Raw genomic sequence first — 24,240 nt, 5'->3', positions numbered from 1 at the left:
GATCAAATGGGCGTTGGTCTGACAGTCGATTTTTACTCGCTACAGTGTGGCGTGGTCTCGTGTAGATGCTGAACGAAGGAGGTGTTCCTCTCCGGTGGCGGCTCCTTTGGTCAGTTGACTAGGTGTTGGAATGTGGATTTCACGTGACACTGTATAGTCACTGGTCAGTGCACTTCTTTGATGGCACGTGATCCGGCTCGAAGGACCATGTATTTTCGAGCTATCGCGGGGAGACGCGGTCGTTAGAATACGCGCCAACGGGAGTCGTAAATTCCCGTTACGATTAGAATGATCGACACCACGAATAGTTCGATCCCCGTATTTCGATTAAGATAATAGGGGTGATTCAGGTATGATAACACTGTGGCTCACAGAGTTAAAATTTATATTTCCAACACTTAGTATACACGATTGAATAGATATAATCACTTAATAACTTAGCACGGTATGAGACTTAATGTTAGAAGTTAGGCGTTAGATCTTTGACTGTGGTAGGAAAATGTGAGAGATATAGGAACGGTGAGAGTTGTAGGGAATGCAGGAACTCTAGTCACCGTGAGAGACGATGGAAAACTCTGAAGCTTATTCTAATGTGAATAAGGAGGAAAGCTTGGTATGGGTGTGCCCTTTGAACGAAGAACGCGGATTCGTTGCTTACATTTTTAGTTAGTAGAGTGAGGGCAATAATCCGCGATGTCGATTGGTTGGGACCAATGTTAGGAAGGAAAAGAGGAGGAAGAAACCTCCTACCAACTTGGGTCCTAGGCGACATTGTTCACAGGGACACTCAGATTTTTCGTTAGGTATATCTCCGCTTTCTTCGTAATTCTTAAGAGCACATAATTCTAAAAACCGGCCGAAAATACTTCTGGAATTAGAAAGTCTCTTCTGGCAAACAGATGTGCTTAGACCATGTGTGCGAACAATGCAGCTAGAATTGCAACTTTATAGTGGGTCCTTGGGCCTATGGAGTGTTAGAAGGACGGCAGGTAGACCGGTGGTTGGCAAGCCGCGCGGGATGGCGTGCAGATGTGTTGCGCGACAGAACAGTAACGGATTCTAATTCGTCTGCTTCGTTCTGAGATATTGTGTTTGTGCCTAGTACACGCATATATCGGCAATTAAAGAACGGAATTCCTCTTTGAATTTAATTCACTCTCCTTTGTGGACAGTTATTCGTGAGTCACGCGAACCATCCAGAAAGGTAAGATCGCTAATTGATTTGTTAATTAAATAAACGTCTACACTTGTTATCTGATATAAAGAGACGAACACGTTTTTAATTACACCAAGGAGATTTTTCAAATAGAGATTTAGAACGGTTTTTCACACAAGGTTTTTCATAAGCTTTTAAGCACTCTTATGCCAATTCCGTGTCAGTTCCTCTATAAAATTTATTTTTAAAACATTCATTTATAAAACTCTAGTAATTCTCAAGCGTCATCCGACGAGTATCCTCATCCCAATATAGTATCTTTATCTCTAAAGGCATATTAGCGAATGGCGAATTACAAGACTCGCAAAGTTAGATAAAATTATCTAAGCCAGACGATAGGGTATTTGAATTTGATTCGAGGCAGAACATTTTTTACTAAACATCTTTATAAACAACAAATTATATACAAATAATTGATTTAATATTTGGGTCCTAATATAATATAATATGGTAATTATGTAATATTTTGCACTCTTTTTTATTTTTATCTCATCGCAGCTTTGGATTCCGAGGTTTTGATGATTTTTGAATCTATTATAAAGATCCACATTTTGCATAACTTTTTCCTGTATATGTAAATATCGGTCAATAACTCCAGAGATATTCGCAAAAAACTATCAGTGAATTTTGCCTATAATTGTGCGGCCGTAACAGCGCACATGACACAATTAGTTGCCGGTCGTCTACAGGGTGGGTCGGACATTGCAGTACGACGGGACAAGGGCTGATTCTACACGAAACAATAAGTCGAAAATATAAAGTAAAATTTTTTCATACGATGCTTCGTTCCTGAGAAAATTGAATTTCAAACTTTGTCAAGTATACTTAAGTACACTTAAGTTGGTTAATTGTAAGTGCCGATTAGGTAAACAATCAACACGAGATTATTATATGCGTGAAAATAATTAAAAAAATGTTAAACAATATTTTCCGGTCCCGCGCCCCACTTTCAAGGAAATGGAGTTTGAATGTATTTAATTACTAGCACGTCTGATACAGGCACATGATATAATTTTATTGAGATATGTGTAATTTTGTGTGCTAGACTAGATTAGCCGCATAATAGTGACACACGTATATGAGTATGCGTGTGTGGAATTATATGCGTGCACAGCGTCTCTATTCCGTTAGTAGTATGGTATAGAAGATGGTGAGACAAAGAGAGTGCTGAGACGCGTGCAAATGTATATCGATGAAGATCTTGTAAATCACATATTAAATAAATGTGAAACTGTTTTGATATCAATTCTAAGTATAATCTAACTGTTCCTATACATTTATTTCGGCGATTAAGATCCACTATTCTCAACAATTTTCTAATTTATTTTTCTGCAAAGAAGGAAGCATCTTAGGAAAAATTTTTATTCTACATTTTTTGCTTATTTTCACATGGAGTTTAAGTTACTGCAATTATTTACTTTTATACAGTCCGAGAAGTTGTCCAAACTGCTCAATCCAGATTGAAGGATATTCTTTTAAATTTTGCTTTAAAATATTTAAATAACCTTACTTGTCCATGGTATTTCCAATAAAAATAAGCTCGTTTACAGGATATTGTTATTACTTTACCTCCTCGGGGTTTGACAGTTTGGACAATCTTTCTTTCATCAATTCAGTATTTGGTTTTTGCCAAATAACACTGAAAACCATTAAATTTGCTTTCGTCTCAAAACAGTACTTTATCTTAGAACGCAGTATTTTCGTGTACATAACTAATAGTGAATTCCAATCCTTTTTTTTTAATTTCGCAATGCATGTTTTCGTCTTGCAACTCTTGCGATTCATATCCAGCAGTTTTAAGTGTCCTTCGAACTGTTATGGGGGTGTATTTCCCCGCTAGACTCACTTTTTACTAATCTAGCTACTTTCGAGGATATAGATTTAGGTTCTTTTTTTATTATACTGATTATCATTCTTTTTCTCAGTCTCTCAGCTTACGTGGACGTTTGCTTCGTGTGGCATTTGTCACATCTTTTTTACCAAGGAATTATTTAATCGCATTTCTTACGGTAAAACGACTTCTGTTAATAATTTCTCCTACTTCCGAAAAAGATTTTTCTTGTTCATATAAATTTAATGCAGTCTTTCTTTTAACAATTGTTTTTTCATTTGTTTTATTTCCTGTTATTCACATTTTTCTTTTTTTGCGCAAAATATTCTTATTTACTTCAAAATATAACGATCAGTTTGAATGAAGGAACTTGCTGCGACATAACAGGTGTGCCAACAGCGGAAATGTTTCAGTAGAATATACACGTCAGTGGAATTCAAGCATTAACTTATTTTTCAAGCGTGCCAATACTTTTGCTCCGCTGATCAAAAATTTTTTACAAAAAAATATTACCGATTTCAAAATGCACTTAAAAGTAAAAAATTATTTTCATTATGTCAGTTATGATCTCTATTTCTATTTAATAATTTAATAACTGAAATAATTTCCATTTCATTTATATCTTATTTGCACACATATGCAACAATAGTGACTATCATTTACTTACTAAATAGCATATTAAATATGTATATTGAAACCTTTTCAATAAAATACTTTCAGTATAATGAAACATTTCAATTCTATATTTATATAATTCAAATTTCAGCAAATTTACATTTAATTGTATTAAATTGTGAGATATTTTGACACAAAGTCACCAAGAACATGTTTTGATAGTGGCCAAATTGAAAAACTTTACTTGTATCTGTGAGAATACAAATTACGCTCAGTGTATTAATAGTATACAGGTTAATGGACTTGTATGGGGAGCATGAGGCGGGCATGGGTTCTCGAGGCGTAGGACTACCCCCCGGGAAACCCCGATGGATCTGATGTTCCCCTATAGCCGGGTGGCGGCTGGTCGGTGCCTCTGGTACCCGTCAGTTCGCTGATCCGGTGCAAGGAGCTTCGGAGAAGTTGGTGGGCCCATGCCTGTCAAGACCACTCACCTCACCTTCTCGTGGGGCTCCCTGTCACCCTGCACCGGACTTTCCGGGACAGGGTGCGAAAGAGTGAGTGGCACCAGGACAGATTCCCGATGACGACCCGGCGAAAAACAATAACATTCACCATGGAAGGCACAACAGATAGGAGAAACACGTACAGTACAGGGGAGGGAGACCCCAGTACCGGCGTAGTCGGGGGTAGTCAATTGGGCCCCACTACGTCGTCAACATACGAGCACGGCCGCTCGGGGGTGGACCGCCAGGCCCCCGAACGTGTTATCACGCCTGGCGAAGCGAGGAGTCTATACTCGGAGGAATACATGGAGACACCGAGAACTCCGAGGACGAGAAGCGGGAGCCGGGAGGGCAACGTTTTCCTTGCGCCGGCTCCGTTAGACGGAGCAACAACAACAACAACATCTGCGACGGGAGGATCGCGGGCACGAGCGAGGTCGGACGACGAAGAATCGGTAGCCTCGTTCGCGTCTCGCTCATCACTGGCATCAACCGCATCAGGGGGGAAGAAGAGGAAACTGGCGACAGCAGCCACCCCGGAAGTCTCCGAAGATCTAGAGATACAAGTGAGGACGAGTTCGGCCGCGGACGTCAACGCGGAATTAACGAGACACATGTCCGAGATCATGAAGGTGGCGACCACACCGTCCAACCTCAAGGGCACGTACGTCAAAGCGCTGAAGGAAGCGGCAAGCTATATCACGGCCGCGTGGAAGAGCGACGCCCCGCGAAGGAGAGAACAAGCGGGCAGCAGCGGCAACAGCGCGGCGATGAGGCTGGTGGAGGCGAGACTGCCCGTGTTGGAGGAGGAGAACACCGCCGTTAGGAGAGAGCTGGCAAGGAGGTTTATGCCCGCGATCGAAGGCCCGCGGGGCAGCGGTGCCGACACGGACCGCCCACGGGTCGAGGCTGCAACCCAAGAAGCGCGACTCGATGCCCTCGAGAGAAAGCTAGAAGAGTTGGGTCCCTCCATAATGAAGATGATGGAGAGACAACTCGGGAGTCTATTGAAGCCGCAGCTGCAGCAACAACAACAACAGCTGCAACAACAACGGCAGCAGCAACAAAGCACTCCTGAAACCCGACGGAGCGCGGAATACTCTGCTACTCGCCCCCCCGCCCGCGTAGATCCCCGCCGCCCCCGAAGACTCAGGAGGACGGCGGGTGGAACGTGGTGGTAGGGAGAAAAAGTAAGAAGGGGCAGAAGAACATCGCCGAAAGGAAGCTGGACGCCGCTGGAGGAGAGGAGAAGACCCGACCACCAGCGACTGTCCAAAAACCGCGGGCAGATAGGATGGGAGGCGCGCCGAAATCGAGCAGCGGTGGCACCGTTAAAACGCCAATTAGGAAGGAAAAGACGTCGTCAACAGTCAAGCTCCCTCGCGCACCGCGTACATCCGCGGTAACACTGACGCTAAGTGAGGGAGCCAACATGTCGTATGCCGACGTCGTAACGATGGCCAGAAGAGCTATCCCCCTCGGCGAGATAGGCGTGCAGGCCGTCACGATGAAGAAGGCGATGACGGGCGCCATCGTCATTAGAGTCCCGGGGGACAAGGACAGAGAAAAGGCGTCGATCCTTGCGACGCGCCTGGCAGGTGTTCTGGACCCAACCAAGGTAAGGGTCGGAACACCCACGATCAAAGCGGAATTGAGAGTCGCCAATGTGGACATCTCAATGGGCAAGGAGGAGCTGCGTCAAGCACTGGCCTTGGCCGCGGGATGCAGCAGCGAAGATGTTCAGATCGGCGAGATCGGCGTCTCCAGGGGCGGACTCGGATCGGTATGGATCAGGTGCCCGGTGGGCGGGGCCCGCAAGCTAGCTCAGGCGGGCAAGGTGGTCTTGGGGTGGTCCATCGCGAGGGTCTCTGCCATACCGAAGAGGCCCCTGCAGTGCTTCAAGTGCCTGGAGTTGGGGCACGTACGGGCAACTTGCGCATCCGCCGAGGATAGAAGCCATCTCTGCTACAGGTGTGGTGGAAGCGGGCACCGCACTAGGGGATGTCCCGCCTCGGCGCCGACATGTCCCCTATGCGAGCGGCTGGGAGCCCCATCAGGACACAGGATGGGCGGAGTGGCATGTGCCCCCCCGAAAATCAAGAGAAGAAAGAAGCAGCTTACCCGTCAGTCTGCCGCCGCCGCCGACGCCGTTATCGCCACCATCGACGGCGGCAACGAGAACTATGGCGGAAACGCTACCAGGGCAGAATCACCATCAGCAGTGACGAATGGCCGGGAGGAGGCCATGGAGTTGGCGGAGTAACTTCAACCGCCTGCTCCAATGTAACATAGGAAGAGCCAGACGGGCGCAGGACCTGCTTCTCCAGACTATACGGGAGAATCGGGTCGCACTCGCTGTGGTGGCTGAACCATACCGCGTCCCCGACGCCCCCAACTGGATCGGGGATCTGAACGGATCAACAGCCATAACATGGACGCCGGCGTTGTGTTCGCCCGGCGCCCTGCTGGATCACGGTAACGGCTTCGTCGCCGTCGAGTGGAACAGGATCGCGATAGTGGGCATTTACGTCTCGCCCAACAGCGGAGTGGCCGCGTTCGGGGACTTCCTGGACGAGGTCGGTGACTGCGTTCGTAGATGCCTGCCCCGCCGGGTACTCGTTCTCAGTGACTTCAACGCGCGCTCGTCGCAATGGGGGGACACCAGGACGGGCTCCCGCGGCAGGATGCTGACAGACTGCGCCGTGACTCTCGGACTGGTCCTGGTGAACAGGGGCACAACTAGCACCTGCGTGGCGTGGAGGGGATTGTCCATCGTCGACGTTACCTGGGCTACCGCCGGGCTCTACCGAAAGATCCACGGATGGAGAGTGGCCGACAGAATGGAGACCTTACCGGACCACCTCTATATAATGATGGAAATGGAGGGGGAGGCCGCCGCGCGTGATCGCGGTGCCCGACGACAACGAGAGGAGAACCGGTCCCGTCGACCACCACCACCCACACCTAGGTGGCGTTTGAAGGAGAGGGACAAGGACATGCTACGGGCGGCGGTCACTGTCTCCGCCTGGAGTTGGTACGCACGGTGGGACAACACCTCAACTCCCCCCACCACCACCACCACACTGGGTAGCGTCGACGAGGAGGCGGACGAGCTCCACGGATACATGAGAGCGGCATGCGACGCCTCTATGCCGCGCTCCGTCCTGGGAGACAGAAGCGAACGTTCCGTGTATTGGTGGACACCGGAAATAGCCGATATGCGGGCGGGTTGCATACAGGCCCGGAGAAGATTTCTAAGGGCACGTTGCCGCAGACGGACACGCGACGAGGAGGAGATCTCTCGCTGCTACGAAGAATACAGAGAGACGAGACGCGCTCTCCAACGGGAGATCAAACTAGCCAAGGCCCGGTGTTGGGATCGATTGATCGAATCGGTCGATTCAGATCCGTGGGGGAGGCCCTATCGCATCGTGACGAAGAAACTGCGACCTTCGGCCCCCCCGCTGACCGAAAACATGGATCCGGCGTTACTGGACAACGTCATCGGGACTTTGTTCCCACGGCGGGACAACAACGAGACGTCCGCGCCAGCCCCTACCATCATCGACGGGACGGCGCCGACGGATTGGAACGAGGAACTTCGAGTGACGGAGGAAGAGTTGCTCGAAGCCGCGAAGAAGATGGCATCCCGCGACGTGGCACCGGGTCCGGACGGGATCCCGAGTCTGGACGGAGTCGATCGACATCCTGGCTCCCCGTCTGCGGCACCTGTTCTCCAGATGCCTGAAGGAGGGCGCCTATCCTCGGACGTGGCGTACGTCGAAGCTCGTGTTGCTACGGATGGAGGGTCGAGCGCCGGACGCGCCATCGGCATACAGGCCGGTATGTCTTCTCGACGAGGTGGGTAAACTCTTCGAAAGGATCATAGTCGCCCGTCTGGAGGCACACATGGAGAGACGGATTCCCGGATGGCACGATAGCCAATTTGGATTTCGCCGAGGCCGCTCGATCGTGGACGCGGTGAAGAGGCTAAGATCCATGGCGGAGGACATGGTCGTGCGAGAAGGGGTAGCGGTAGCCGTCTTCTTGGACATCTCCAACGCTTTTAATAGCATTCCTTGGAGCAGGATCGTGGAGGCGCTGCGATATTTCGAGTCCCCGCCATACCTCGTCAAGGTGATTCAGGCCTATCTGAACGATAGGTGGATCACCTACACAGGCAGAAACGGCGGGAAGGAGCGAAGACCGGTGGGGCGCGGCGTGCCGCAAGGCTCGGTACTCGGACCGATATTGTGGATCACTGCCTACGATACGGTCCTCCGAGGTCCCATGCCGCCGGGGGCTGGCATGATATGCTACGCGGATGACACGCTGGTGCTGGCCGGCGGACGATGGTGGAACGACGCCGCATGCCTGACCGAGACCGCCGTGGCATGCGCGGTACACGCCATTCGAAGACTCGGCTTGAGCGTGTCGCCGGCGAAATCGGAAGCTCTGTGGTTCTACGACCAGCGACGCAGAAGAACACCGCCTGCGGAGCTGTCGACTATCGTCATCGACGGAGAAGAGGTCCCTGTGGGACACCGGATGAAGTACTTGGGCCTGATCGTCGACAGTAAGTGGACATTCAAGCCACACTTTGAGCACTTAGCCCCGAAAGTAACGGCCGCAGCCAACGCCTTATGCGGCCTATTACCTAACATCGGCGGGGCAGGATTGGGAGTCCGCAGGGGTGTCCTACGCGACAGCGACCGTGCTGGCCGTGTCCCCCCCATTCGAGCTACAGGGCCTTGCCCTTCGTCGGGTGTACGAACATCGGAGGGCCGCGACCTTGGACCGACGGGCCACGCCGACGGCACCAACCGTGGATGTTCGGGAGGAAGCAAGACTAGAAGCATGGGAGCGGTGACACTCGCAGCTGTTGGAAGAGCATGCAGTACGCCCTCATCGGGCCGTCAGCGCAGTCCTGCCCAACTGGGACAAGTGGAGAGACAAAGGCGGGGTCCCGCTAACATTCAGAACGACTCAGGTGCTCACCGACCACGGGGTGTTCGGCGAGTACCTGCTCAAGATCCGGCGAGAGGTGACGTCCATCTGTCACCACTGTGGGAAGGAGGAGGACACGGCGCAGCACACGCTGGAGGCTTGCCCGGCGTGGGAGGTACCGCGACGTGTCTTATGACTCGAGATCGGCGAGAGATTGGCCCCTGATACGCTCATCGAAGCTATGCTCAGGGGGCCCCAGGAGTACACAGCCGTCCGCACCTTTTGCGAGTAAGTCATGCTCGTGAAGGAGCGAGCGGAGAGAGAAAGAGAGAAAGCCCAGCATACCAGCAGAGCGCGACATCAAGGAGTCTCCGCGCGTCACGGAGCGGCGGTGCCCCCGCCGTAAACGCGCCCAAGGAGTCATCGAGGAAGTAACAAGACTCAATGAAAGGGACGCTAGGGGGCGTGGTCCCCCCTGGCGGCCCCGATCTTCTGTCTAACAAGGAAGACTCCCGCCCAGCAGGGAGATAGACGACGAGGAGAGCTTGGTAGTATTCGCAAGAGATCCTGAGCCCTCCTCGAACAGCCGTCTGGAAGACCACCGTGGAGTTTTAGTCGGTAAAAGTCCGACACTACCCATGCTGCTTGCAGCTGGGTGTCCATGAGGATCTCTCCACGTAAAAAAAAAGTTAACTTCTGCGTGGTGGAGGCCTCGACCGGTAAATTAAGTCACCAGGGTGAGTCGTTCCTGTTTTGCTTTGATTCCGGAGCTGAATGCTCATTAATCAAAGAATCGATAGCTTCAAAATTTTCCGACAAGAGAACGACCGAGATAGTAGTAATGCGAGGAATTGGGAACACTTGCGTTAAGAGTACGACCCAAATTCTGTCCGCCGTATGTATCAGCGGTCTTACACTGAAGATAATTTTTCACGTCCTTGCCGACAATAACGTAAAACACGATATCATTATTGGGTGCGAAATTTTAAGCCAAGGCTTCGACGTACACATGACGCGCAATAGCCTCGATATTTGTAAGTCGAAAACGGTTAATGTCTGTAATAATATCGCCGAACCTGCGATCGATCTCAATGATGTAGACACCGTGGTACTCGGCGACGATAAAGACCGATTGATTTCCATTCTCGACAGATTCAAAAACTCGTTCATCACGGGTTTCCCACGTACCCGCGTAAATACGGGCCAATTAGAAATACGGTTGATCGACCCTAACATCACCGTCCAAAGAAGCCCCTGTAGACTTAGCGAGGAAGAGCGGAGAATCGTACGAGCGCGAATCAGCGAACTACTCAGAGCTAACATTATAAGACCTAGCAATTCGCCGTTCGCGAGCCCTATGCTACTCGTGAAGAAAAAGGACGGTTCGGATAGATTGTGCGTAGATTTTCGAGCGTTAAATAAGAATACGGTCGCGGATCGGTACCCCCCACCCCTTATCGCGGATCAAATCGCGAGGTTGCACACGGCGAAATACTTCATTAGCCTGGACATGGCCAGCGGGTTCCACCAAATTCCTATACACCCCAATTCGGTGGAATACACGGCGTTCGTTACACCCGACGGGCAGTACGAGTACGTAACGATGCCGTTCGGATTGAAAAATGCACCGTCCGTTTTTCAGAGGGCCATTTTCAATGCCCTGGGCGACCTTGCGTATTCCTACGTCGTTGTCTACTTGGATGACGTCCTAATTATTGCCGACTCAATAGATCAAGCCTTAGAGAGGTTGGACATCGTGTTAAGTACCCTTGTAAACGCCGGGTTTTCGTTTAACTTTTCTAAGTGCTCTTTCCTGAAGACGTCGATACTCTATTTGGGATATGTAATCCAGAACGGAGAAGTCCGTCCCAACCCGGGTAAAGTATATGCCTTAAGCTCCCTACTTGCGCCGACGACCGTCACACAGCTCAGGCAGTTCATAGGGCTAGCCTCGTACTTTTCGGCTCTAGCTTGGTTTGGTTTCTTTCCTCGTTTTTGCCTCGTTTCGTAGTACGAAGTCGGCGAGGTTAAACCTAACCACTTTAGCTTTGTTCCTATCAAATCTTTCTTTATAGTATTGGGCGTTACTTTCTATGTTCTGTACGGCCTGCTGTCTTACATCGGAGATATCGACTTCTTTTTCTTCGATATTGTCGGGTAGCAATAGGTCATACGGTCTCTCCGATCTACCGATTAGTAGTTGTAAAGTGTTCGAATTAGTCACGCGGTTGACGGTGCAGCTCAACGCTAGCTGCATTTCCCCAATCGCGTCTTGCCACGGCCGCCCGGTCGTTTCTACTGTCGTGAACACGTTTTTCGACGTGCCCATAACACGTTCTACTTGTCCGTTAGCCCTACTGGCACCGGTCGCTATCAGGTGAACTTTAATTCGTTTGCTTTCGCAGAACTCGCGAAATTCTTTACCCGTAAAACATCTTCCCTGGTCCGCTATTATCCGACAGGGACTCCCGAATAAAAATATAGCGGATTTAAGCGCTTTAATGGTGTTAAGAGAATCTATCTTAGGAGTATGATGCAGGTATACAAATTTAGTGAAGGCGTCGATCAACACAATGACGTACTCCTTCGAATCGCTTTTACCACTCAACTTGCCCGTTATATCCATGTGGACCGTATGCCAAGGTATGCTGGTCTTAGGTATAGGATGTAGTTCGGCTTGTATCTTACCTGAACTAGCCTTCGAAACTCTACAAGCATGGCAGTTCTCTACGAACTTGCGAACGTACTTCGCCATTCCTTCGAACCAGTAATACTCGTACAGTTTCTCGAGCGTCTTATCCCAACCCAAGTGCATAATTGACTGATGCACATGGTTAATAACGGACCATCTAAACCCTCTTGGAACAATAGGTAAACTGAGAGTCCTGCCTCTTCTTTGAATTTTTCGGTAGAGAGTACCGGACCGTAATTCGTAAGTGTTCGCGATGTCTTCCGCGAGCTCATCATTTTGCAACTTTTCGACAATTCCGGAAATTTGGGGGTCACCACGTTGTTCGGCTAGTAGCCAATCTTCCGATATTTCGGCCAAATTGATTTCTTTCTCCGCGATTTTATCAATGTTACAGTGATCTGAATCTACGTGATTTCGTGAAAAGAAGTCAACGTGGGCCGATACATAATGTCAAAGGTGAAAGTCTGTAAGTAAGCCCACCACCTGTGGACCCTGTCATTCAAATGTGCCTTACTACTTGATGCTTTCAACGAGTTGCAATCGGTAACAACAAGAAATTCCCGTCCATGTAGATAGTGACGGAAATGCTTGACGGCGTTTTCGACTGCCAACGTCTCTAGCTCGTAGGAATGATATCTAGATTCCGTAGGGGTAGTTCTTTTACTGTAGTACTCGATCACTCTATTCTTGCCTTCGACTTTATGCATCAAGATCGCCCCGTAACCCTCCGAACTAGCGTCAGTATGTAGCTCAATGGGGTAATTAGGGTCGAATATCATCAGTACCGGCGCGTCTGTCAGGACGGAAACTATCTGTTGCCTGATTTTCTCGTGCCTATTTGACCATGTTATGTTTTTGCTACCTGAGGTGAGCGCATACAGGGGTTTCATCGTCTGTGAGAACTTGGGGACGAATTTACGGAAGTAGGAAGCTAACCCAATAAACTGTCTGAGCTGAGTGACCGTCGTTGGCGCAGGTAAGGAACTCAAGGCGTGTATTTTACCCGGGTTGGGGCGAACTTCCCCGTTATGAATCATGTACCCCAAATAAAGTACCGACGTCCTCAAGAAGGAACACTTCGCGAAATTGAACGAAAATCCGGCTTTCACAAGGGTATCCAATACATTGTTCAGTCTTTCTAAAGCTTGGTCTACAGAGTCGGCAATAATTAGGACGTCGTCTAGATAAACAACGACGTATGAATGAGCGAGGTCGCCTAAGGCATTGAGAATGGCCCTCTGAAAAACGGACGGCGCATTTTTCAATCCAAACGGCATCGTTACATACTCATATTGTCGGTCGGGTGTAACGAACGCGGTATACACCGTTGAATTGGGATGTATGGGAATCTGATGAAACCCGCTGGCCATATCCAGGCTAATGAAGTATTTCGCGTTCTGCAATCTCGCGATTTGATCTGCGATAAGGGGTAGAGGATACCGATCTGCGACCGTATTCTTATTTAGCGCTCGGAAGTCCACGGACAGTCTATTTGAGCCGTTTTTTTTCTTCACGAGCATCATCGGGCTCGCAAATGGCGAATTACTGGGTCTTATGATGTTAGCTTTAATCAGTTCACCGATTCTTTCTCGTCCCGTCCTACGCTCTTCCTCGCTAAGTCTGTAAGGGCTTCTTTGGACAGTGACGTTGAGGTCGATTAGCCTTATTTCTAGCTGGCCTGTGTTTACGCGTGTACGCGGAAAACCCGTGATGAATGAGTTTTTAAACTTTTCTAGAATAGAAATCAATCGACCTTTATCACTACCAATTACCTCAGTGTCTACTTCATTAAGATCGATCTCTTTTTCGACGGTCCTATCACAGACATTGACTACCTTCGTTTTGCAAATATCGAGACTAGTGCGCGTGATATGCACGTCGAAGCCCCGACTTAAAATCTCGCGACCGATCTTGATATCGTATTTCAAGTATTTATCAGGGAGAACGTGAAAAGTTATCTCCAACGTAAAACCGTTGATACACACAGTGGATAAAATCTGAGACGTACTCTTAACACACGTATTTCCTATCCCTCGCATTACTACTACATCGGTGGTTCTTTTGCCAGAAAATTTCGAGGCAGCGGATTCCTTAATTAATGAGCACTCGGCTCCAGAATCGAAGCAAAATGGGAACGACTCACCCTGGTGACTTAATTTACCGGTTGGAGCCTCCACCACGCAGGAGTCGACTCGCCGTTCCTTGTTGTGACCGCTTTTCTTATCCTCCCGTAACGGACAATTGGGTGCGATATGGCCGTCCGCACGGCACCTTAAGCAAAACACCTTGGATGATGTAGCTGGTCGGCTCCATTCCCGGCGCCTTGTCTCCTTCTGCTTTTCGGTTCGCGTCTTCTTGCGGCACTCCATCGCCTTATACCCCGGGGTTCCACAGTGATAACACCTAGTCTGGGAGTTGGATGGCCTGCTCCGCTTAGCTTCAGGTTCTGTCGGCGGATCATTTGCCAAGGGTAACGGCCTCTTCCTCGAACGAGGGAGAGCTCTCAGTTCCCGAAGAAATTGGTCCTGTGTCCGGACGTCTTGCGTGAGTGCTATCCGTTCGACGCGCTGGTCATATGACGTCAGTCGGAGGAGGATGACAGCGTTAATTAATTCGGCGTTGGATATACCACTACATCTCGCAGCCAGGAGGGAGCGAAATCGAATGCCGAAATTTACCGTGGGTTCGTCCTCCTCTGGTGGTTCCTCGAACACCTTTATCAGCGTTGAGGTTGCCGTCTCCTTGCCGTCGTAGTGCGAAAGGAAATATTCCTTGAATCGTTCCCAAGTAAGGCCACAGACCGGAACTTGCGTAAGCCACTGCGATGCAAAACCCCCCATCGCACGATTTAGGACGAAAAATAACTCGCGGTCTTGTAGGGGCTCGTTGCCCATAAGCTTACTGACTGTCTCGCACCACCCCATTGGGTCGGCGCCTGCCAGTTCAGGGTTAAAAAGCGGTAGCGAAAATTTTTCGAGTTCCACTCCATCTTTCTTTGTTAGCGTATGAAATACGTCACGCATGAAATCCATTTGCTGTTTCATTGCTCTTAACAGGTCCTTGGATCTCACTTCTGATGTCGGGGAGGCACTAGGATTTGAGGTGTGGGCAGGTAACGAATCTTCACCAGTAGTAGCCATTGTCAAGGTATGATCCAGAGTTTATTGACACAAGTATGGAGATGTGAGGTTTGACAAATAAACTGCGGCGGTTAGGTACTCGCGATGCGAATGACAATAGTCTTAGGTCCGATAACGAATCCGCGGTCAACGGGACTCTTTTACTCTTTACTCGTCGGCAACGCCTAGGTGGTACTCTCAGTTAGCACGCGAAGTAAGCACTCTATCGAAATGATACCTTAGTCGATGAAATCGTACTGGAAACTCTCACGGTGACGCTGTTTAGGAAAAACTGCTCCACTCTCTAGCGGCACTAGGTCTTTTATATTCGTGGAGACAAGTCTTCGTTCGGAGAGTGAGGGAAATTGCCGTTGTTGTTAATTGGTCAGTCTTTGGAAGTGTCCTTCACGGAAAAGACTGTTTGCCTATTTTCGTTAATTAAGGTTTAAGGTTTATGACGGGTCATTAGGCTGGCTGCCGATGTTTTGCGAATATGTCTCGACAACCGGCAATCAACCTACCCATAGAATAGGGTCTGCTTATGACGAGCCATGAGACAGAAACCGTTAGTATGCTTACTGTCGAGTGCCGTTATAACTACTTCTTTTTATGGAGGGCTATAGACTTTTTCATCACTTTGTTAGAAAAATGTTCGTCCCTTGACCGCGGCTACGTTCGGTGACTGGTTGTCATCTCGAACCCAAACTCATTCTCATAGATTGCAGGCAATTACAATCAGACTGAAGGACGGTGATTGTTTAACTACGGCTATGGTGGAATCCAAACTACAATATTAGGGGTTTTTCCCCGGTTTCGACGGAAGGCTCCGGTGTCTCTCCATCTCCGACATATATATATGTCGGAGATGAAAGAGCACCGGAGCCTTCTCCTCGGAACTTTGGGAAGACACCTAGTACTGTAATTTAGATTTCACCATAGCTGTATTAAGAAAACCGTTGTCATTCGATCCGACTGTACTTATTCGAGATTTATGATAGTGAGCTCGGGCTCGAGGCGACAACCAGTCGCCAAACGCAGTCGCGGTCAAGGGGATGAACGTTTTGTTTAACCAAGGCAGGAAGTAACTCTATAACTCTCCTTAAAAGAAATGCTTGGGACAGGGTGCGATGGTAAATGTCTCAATGGTTTCTGTCCCGTGGCTCGCCACACGCAGACTATGTTTCGAGTAAGACGATTGCCAGATGTTGATGCGTCTCCACGGTACATGTTCGGCTAGCCCGAGGACCCGCTATAAATCTTAAGATCTATTTAACGAAAGTCCTTCAAACCGACAAACAGCCCTTGTTCTAACTACGGGAAAATTGGAGAAGTATATTCTTCTCACGAACGACGCGACCCGATGGCGACTTTCTCTTAAGGGCGGCTAGCACCCTTCCCCAACCACCAACATGGAAATTGACCAATTAACAGTAACTCCAATTTCCCTCACTTTCCGAATGAAGACTTTCCTCCACGAATCCGATGATCTCGTGCCCTTAGACACACCCATCATAGTTCTCCTCGACAGCGTCACCGTGATGGAGAGACACTCTTTCGTGCGATCTTAACGGCGATACAAGTAATTCTCCGGTACGGAGTGCTCGTTCTGTGGCGATCGGAATATAACTTAGACTTCCACGAAGTATACACGTTCGACATCCCGTTGACCGCGGATTCGTAACCGGACCCGAGGCCATTGTCATAGCGCCGCGAGCATCTAACATTGTGATTAATTACCAACGCTGTAATACCACTCTCTTGTGCCAATAAACTCTACCATTGTTACTCCGCATCGATGGCCAATATCAACGAAGATTCATCGAACACCTCCACCCCCAATCCTATCGATAACCCGACATATATATATATCGGAGATGGAGAGACGAGATCATCGGATTCGCAGAGGAAAGTCTTCGTTCGAAGGGTGAGGGAAATTGACGTTACTGTTAATTGGTCAATTTCCATGTTGGTGGTTAGAGAAGGACGTTAGCTGTCCTTGGGAAAAGCTGCCAGTGGGAAGCGTTCGTGGAAGGATAGATTTCTCTTATCTTCCCGTAGTTGCAACAAAGACTGCTTGTCTATATGAAGGACTTTGCTTGACTAAATCTTAAGATTTATTGCGGGTCCTCACGTTAGCTAAACATATACTGCGGAGGTATGTTGACATCTGGAGGTCATCTTACCCGGAGTATAGAATCTGCTTGTGGCGAGCCACGGGACAGAAACCATTGAAATATTTACTGCCGCTTGTCGCTACGACTATTTCTTTTAAGGAGAGGTATAGAGTTACTCTGTGCCTTTGTTAGATAAATCGTTCATTCCTTGGACCGCGGCTACGTTCGGCGACTGATTGTCGCCTCGAGCCCGAGCTCACTATCATAAATCTCAAATAAGTACAGTCGGATCGAATGACAACAGTTTCTCAATACGGCTATGGTGAAATCTAAATTACAATACTAGGGGTCTTCCAACACGTGTGTTAAGTTCCAAAGGGAAGATTCCGGTGTTCTTTCATCTCCGACATATATATATTTTAATAAAACATTAATTTTGAATTGAACTTAAAATTCAAATAAACTTACTTATTAAAAATTTCTACATGAAATATATTTATATTTCAAGACTCAAATTCTGTTTATTCAGATAATCTTATTTCATTTCATAATTTAACTATAATAATAATAATTATTATTATTACTTTAACTACATTTTTCCTTATAGATTTTACATTAAATAATTTCTTAATATTAAATTTATTAAAAAATCATACTATTAAAATTATTTGAACTTTAACTCCTATAATTATTTTAATAATTATTCGTTTTCCATCACTAAAAATTTTATTATATATTGATGAAATCATAAATCCTTATTTTTCTATTAAATCTATTTGTCATCAATGATATTGATCTTATGAATATCCAGAATTTAATAACTATGAATTTGATTCATATATATTAAATTGTGAATCAATAAATCAATTTCGACTTTGAGAAACTGATAATCGATTAATTATTCCATTTAAAATTTCAATACGTATAATTGAATCATTTTTTTTTTTTTTGCGTGGGGAGGGGAAAATGCTATTACGCATGCCAAGTGACCCGCATCACTGGGTTATGTGGGAGTCGGTCGGATGTCGTTGCCATACCCACTAAAAACCCCTCCACCCTCTTCCTCCGCTTAGAGGGCAGACAACCCCGGTAAAACCTGTCGGCAGTCATCAGGGTTGTCCTTTCGTGCCCCGTTGTATCTATTTCTTCGGGCAGTTACTGCTCATGTCGTCCTCTCAGCCAGTTCAGAATACTGGGCTGGTCTCCTTCTGCGGTTTTTCGTTGTTTCATGTTCTTGCCCTCATTGCTCCGCGTAGTTGTTGTTTCGCTCGTTCTCCTCCTTGCCTCTTCCCAGGCCCTCGCTGTCACCCTCCTGTGACACATGACGGTCTTGCAGAATTGCCTGAATTTATTCCAGCTCTCGTCCTTGGCGGTCACCGTGGCGATCAGATTGCCCACGTCTATCTTCCCGCCCAGAGCGTTCTCCAGCTCGATCCTTCTGTCCGTCCACTTCGGGCACGCGAAGAGGGCGTGCTCTGCATCGTCGTTCGGGTCTCCACAGTCGAGACAGTTGCTGTCGCTGTCCCTGCCGATCCTTTTCCTATAGACACCGAAGCTCCCATGCCCGGTTAGCAGCTGCATGGTGTGGTGATCGATGTCCATCTTCTTTTTGGTAAAAAGCAGCGCACTCGGTATTAGCTTCTTTGTGATATTTTCTTTTTTGTAGTTGTTCCACTCCTTCTGCCAGTCCTCTTGGGCCTTCTTGCGAATCGCCTCCAGTTCCTCCTTCAGCTTGGAGCCGTCATCCGTGCCAATCCTGGACCCATGGATCTTGTTCCTCTCGTAGGTCTCTCCGAGCATCTTTATCTTTATGTAAATCGGGAGATTCCCGGTCAACACGCAAAGTGCCGCTTGGGAGACGGTACGGTATGCCGGCGTTGTTATGTACAGGGCCGTTCGTTGTGCTCGTTTCAGCTTTTTCCTGTTCTTATCGGTATTCGCTGCTCTAGCCCACACCGGTGCTCCGTAAGTTACGATGGACTCCCACACATTGTAGTAGAGCCTACGAGCCAGGCTGGGCGGCCCGTTGATGTTGGGTAGAATTCCCCTAAGGGCTCCTATTAACTTGTCGGCTCTGTTACACACCATCTCGATATGCGCACCGAACCTCCGACTGGAGTCGATGACGACTCCGAGATACCTGATGCGATCGACCGTTTCGATGTCCGAGGAGCCCAACCTGAGTTTCACCACTCTCGGCACTCGCAAGCTTGTGATGAGCATGACCCCCGTCTTTTCCCTCGCCAGGGTGAGCCCGACACTCGTGCGCCAATCGTTGGCGATCCTTAGCATCGTGTTGACCTTGACGGAGGCATCTTCGCTCCTCCCGACGTAACATGTGATGGTCAGATCATCCGCGAAGGCGGTTGCTCTGACCATTGGCATGTTGTCGAGCCTCTCGAGCAACCGGTCGTATACCAAGTTCCACAGGAATGGTCCGAGGATAGATCCCTGCGGAACTCCCGCCGCCACCTCGTGCTCCACCCTGCCGTGCTGGTTGCTCACTATGATCCTCCTTCCGGATAGGTAACTGCCGATTAGCCTTTTGACCTTCCATGGCAGCTTCCTCTTGTCAAATTCCTCGTATATGCTCTTCCAGCTGAGCGAATTGAAGGCATTGCTAATATCCAGGGTGATCATCACGCATATTACCTTCTTCTGTTTGCAGATGTTGGCAAACTTCATCACCTGCGTGATGGCATATACCGTGCTCCTCTTCCTTCTGAAGCCATATTGCCTCCGATGGAACGGGTCCGTCCCGATGCATCTCTCGATGATCCTCTTAAAGCATTTTTCCCAGATCTTGCTCATGGTTGGGAGTATGCTTATCGGCCGGTACGCGTTGGGGAGACTGGGATCCTTTCCCGGTTTCCTTAGCAGTATTACTCTGGCCGTCTTCCAGCAGTCTGGGATCCTTCCTGATTCGGTGATGCCGTTGAACGCCCTTGTCACGAGCTCGCTCCTGCGACTCGCTACCAGCTTCGCGATCTCGCCCGGCACGCCATCGACTCCTGCAGCCTTCTCGGAGTTCATTCTTCCGGCGGCATCGACGACATCGCCTTCGCCGATGGCGACGCTGAGGCTAATATCTCCTTCTTCTTCGGTCTCTGCCTCTTCGCGGCTCTCATAATGGGGGGGTCCGTGTCCCAGGGTGAATAGCCTCTGTAGGACTGCCGGCCGCGTGGTCACTGGTGGCCGCGACTGTCCTCGCGTTCCTCTTGAGCCTCATCTCGTCCAACATCGAGTGGAGCTTGATCGCTTTTTTACTGATGGCGTCCCTCCTTTTCTTGATGTCGGTATCCTTTTTGCTCATGAGGTAGAGTCTGCTACCTATGTATTGGATTTCGCGGAAGACTTCTGTGATGATTTCCGTCATCGCCTTCCATTCGCTCATCTTAATGACGATACTGTCCTCGTCGTTGCCTTCGGTCTCGGCCGTTGCTCTGTTCGCCATGGCCTTCCTCCTGAGACATTCCCTTGGTGCCGCCGCTTCGCTGCCGCTGTCCGACATTTCCGCCGGTGTGTCTAACTCCGAGGTGCTGGCCGCTTCGTCCCTCGTTGCCCTCGGCTGGCTCCTGGCCAGGCTTCTCGTTGTCTTGCACGCGCTCCCCTCCACTGGGGACTTTCTCATATATCTGGTGATCTTGTCACCTTTGAAGGTTTTTTCCTTGGCGATTCGGGTCGCCTTTTCGGTGGGTGGTGTCTTATCCTTGAGTGCCTGCATTGGCATCTCGACATCCTGGATGATTCCCGCGATGTCTTCATCAAATTCGAGGTATCTTCTAGTGCTTTTCTTGCACGTTTTTTCCTCTGTGACAACTGCGGGTGTTTCTTGGTCCCCGGTCGTGTTTACCGAACGAGGGGAGGCCCTGGGATCGACCTTCCCCTCGCCGTGCGTCCAGTCGTTGGGCGACCGTCGGGTCAAGCCTGAGACGCTACTCGAATCCCCGACGGGTCCTGGAAGCTCCGAAATCCCCTGAGCCGTAAGTTTACTTGACTTACAGTACTTGTCCATTATTGTGTTTGTGTCTTAATATACATATATATATATATATATGTCGGAGATGAAAGAACACCGGAGCTCCTCCTTGGATTCGCGGGAACACCGCAACTCTGTAACTTAGATTAAACAAATGCCGCTCCGATTGTTCGAGATTTATGATCATGAGCTTGGACTCGAGGCGACAATCAGTCGCCGAACGTAGCCGCGGTCAAAGGGATGAACGTTTTATTTGACAAAGGCACAGAGTAACTCTATTCCTCTCCTTAAAAGAAATAGTCGTAGCGACACGTGGCAGTAAATACTTCAATAGTTTCTATCCCGCGGCCCGCCACACGCAGATTTTGTCCTCCGAGTAAGATGATCGCCGGGTGTCGGCATGCCTTTGCGGCGTATGTTTAGCTAACGTGAGGACCCGCTATAGATCTTAAGATTCAGTCAAGCGAAGTCCGTCAAATAGACTTTGTTGCAACTACGGGAAGATAGGAGAAACCTATCCTCCACGAGCGTTGCCCCCCGTCAACAACCTCCCCTCAAGGGCGGCCAGCATCTCTTTCAAAATGCCGATATGGAGATCGACCAATTAGCAATAGCGCTAATTTCCCTCTCCTTTGGAACGAAAGCTTTCTTTGACGAATCCGAGGATCTCATATCCTTAGACCCACCTAATATAGTTTTCCTCGACGACATCGTCGAGACGGAGAGGCATTCTTTGGTACGACCTCATCGACGAATGACAGTGCCGCCTTACAACCAGTGATTACCACATATCTAGTTAACAGAGAGAGTTAGACTTGAACTGTGCGAGAACATACGTTTACCATCCCGTGACCGCGGATTCGTTTCGAACCTAAGGTCATTATCACTAGTGCTACGAGTGCTTAATCTTGTTAATAAGCCTGTGCTAATAAACTCTCCGTTGTATCACAACAATGGCTAATTCTAATGAAAATCCATCAAACGCCCATCTCCTTAATCCTGATTCTAATCCGACATATATATATATATATATATATATATATATATATATATATATATATATATATGTATGTTTGAGATGGATGTCCTTCGACGTAGCCGGTCGTCGTATAATCCCACTGTATCCTTCCGCGTGTATGCGATTCGTGTCTGTTCGCCGCGGGGAGTTTTGACTGGCCCTCCACGGGGGCGCTCTCCACCACTCCTTGGTTACCCAGGTAGCCCGCACGGTGGCGCTTCGGTCGCGCGACCCAAGATGGCTCCCGCTCTGCCCCTAACCTCACTTTTCACACACAGCACTTTCAATCGCTTCTCTCGCTTTTATACCAGCGAGCTCACCTATCTCTTGTGTTCCCACTCATTCCGGAGCACTAGAAACTTCACTTTCGTGCACTTTCCGCCCGAATTCTTTAATATACCCAGTTATTTCGGTTATGCCTACGGAGCGACGTGCACGTGTCCGTTCTGCTTGCCGCCATCCCCATAATTGCATCATCTACAAATGTAATTCACTCATGAACAATCCCTTCATTAGGAATTAAAGTTGATTCAATTCCTGATAGAATTAATCAACTAAACATATTTTGTATTCGTCCTGGAATTTATTTTGGTCAACGCTCTGAAATTTGCGGAATAAATCATAGTTTTATACCAATTATATTAGAAAGAACTTCTTATGAATTATTTTCAAATCGGATTAAAAAAAATTAATATGAAAAATTAGTTAATTAAATAACATTAGATTGTCATTCTACAATTAATAATTTAACTTATTATTTTTCTATCATTAAATGTCTGAAATTAAGAATTGATCTTTTAAATCAATTAGAGTAATTAAAATTTACTTCTAACGAATTCCACAAATGATACCTATTAATTGATTTATTTATCTTTTTCTTATGTATGATTTGCTTATTATCAAGTATAATTTTAATAAATTCATTGCTATTAAATTTAAAAATTAAAAATATGTTGAGGTGGCCGTGAGTGAGTTATAGTTGTTGGGCCTGGTCCGCTGTAATTGTCACTGGGGGCTGTAGATGTCGCTGCCGGGATACTGCTGATTTTTCCTCCGTTTTTTTGGTACGTGGAAATAAAATCGGACTCTGGTCGCCGGGATTCGAACCCGGGTTCCGAACGTTCGCAACCTAAGGCGTTAACCATTGCTTTTTTTTATTTTTGTTTATTAATTCCAGGTTTTTTACATATTTTTTTTACATAATTTTTTTCCAGAATAAACGTAGCCATGCATTATTACTTTTCTTTTTTTTTAAAAGATTATTATTTTAAATTTAAGCCGCTGTTGCGCTGTGCCAATGTACGATATTTCAATTTATGTCCTGAAAGCCTGGACGCAAAAACAGGACAGTTCGCTAGCCTATTAGGGAGGGATGGGAGGGGTGTTCTGTGGGATTAGTATAATATTTGTTTATCTATTTACATATTTACATATTTACACTTTATTTGGTGAGCGTTGCCGTTCTGTGGCTCTTTATCTTGTTGTTTTTTGTTATGGGTTCCGTATCCACCAATACTTTTTTGTGTTTTTTCTGTGTTTGTCTTCTGTATCCTTTTGGGGAAGTGCCATGTTGTATCTCCACCTAGTGTCTGCACTACGGCCATCTAGGTTTTCCTCGTATTGTATATATTTCATTCCTATTTTCCTTTGCATATGCTAAATTGTAGGGATGTTGTTTTGGTCTTGGAGATAGTTTCTTTCGTCTAGGTTCGGGGGGGGGATGTAGCCTGTTAAAAGAGTGTCTTTGAAGTATGCGTCGTTTGGGAATAAGCAGCCGAAGATTAGGCTGTTTTCTTTGATCTTCGCGGCTTGCGCGAAGTGGTTTCTTGTTAGTTTTTAGGATGTGACAGTCGATGCGGTGGATGTTGGCTAAGTCGTATATTTTTTTGTTTTTTACGTATTTTCTGTATCCGCTGTGTTCTGATCTGTAAATGCTCAGGCAAGCTCTGGTGCATTTTCTTTCGAATATGCGAATTTTTTCCATTACTGACGCTGGTATTTTGTACCATATTGGATAGTCGTAGGTTATAATGGGTCTTATTAGCGTTTGGTAGCACATGATTTTTACTTTGCTATCGAGATGTCTGGAATAAAACAACCTTTTTGTATTCCAAAAAGCTTTGCTGGCTTTGGAGAGTTGGATTTCGATGTGTTGCTTGTAGTTTAGTTTTTCATCTATATTTACTCCTAGGTATTTTACGCA

The 24,240-nt window shown here is 47.7% G+C and overlaps 1 protein-coding gene and 1 pseudogene across 1 annotated transcript in view; one reads left to right on the top strand and one right to left on the bottom strand.

Annotated features, from left to right (window-relative positions):
- Nucleotides 1–3,129, bottom strand: part of LOC125386768 — a 60,323-nt gene extending 57,194 nt beyond the window's left edge. Inside the window, exon 1 of the mRNA XM_048413896.1 lies at nucleotides 3,063–3,129. Coding sequence (XP_048269853.1) covers nucleotides 3,063–3,129 — 67 coding nt within the window. The remainder of the gene's footprint in view (nucleotides 1–3,062) is intronic.
- Nucleotides 3,130–17,520: 14,391 nt separating this feature from the next.
- LOC125386723 lies at nucleotides 17,521–22,717 on the top strand (annotated as a pseudogene).
- The last annotated feature ends 1,523 nt before the right edge of the window (nucleotides 22,718–24,240 follow it).

The sequence above is a fragment of the Bombus terrestris genome, chromosome 17 (genome assembly GCF_910591885.1).
Source record: "Bombus terrestris chromosome 17, iyBomTerr1.2, whole genome shotgun sequence".
Lineage (NCBI taxonomy): Eukaryota > Metazoa > Arthropoda > Insecta > Hymenoptera > Apidae > Bombus > Bombus terrestris.
Note: the sequence above shows the minus strand (reverse complement) of the source record. Positions and strands in the feature narration are given on the sequence as shown.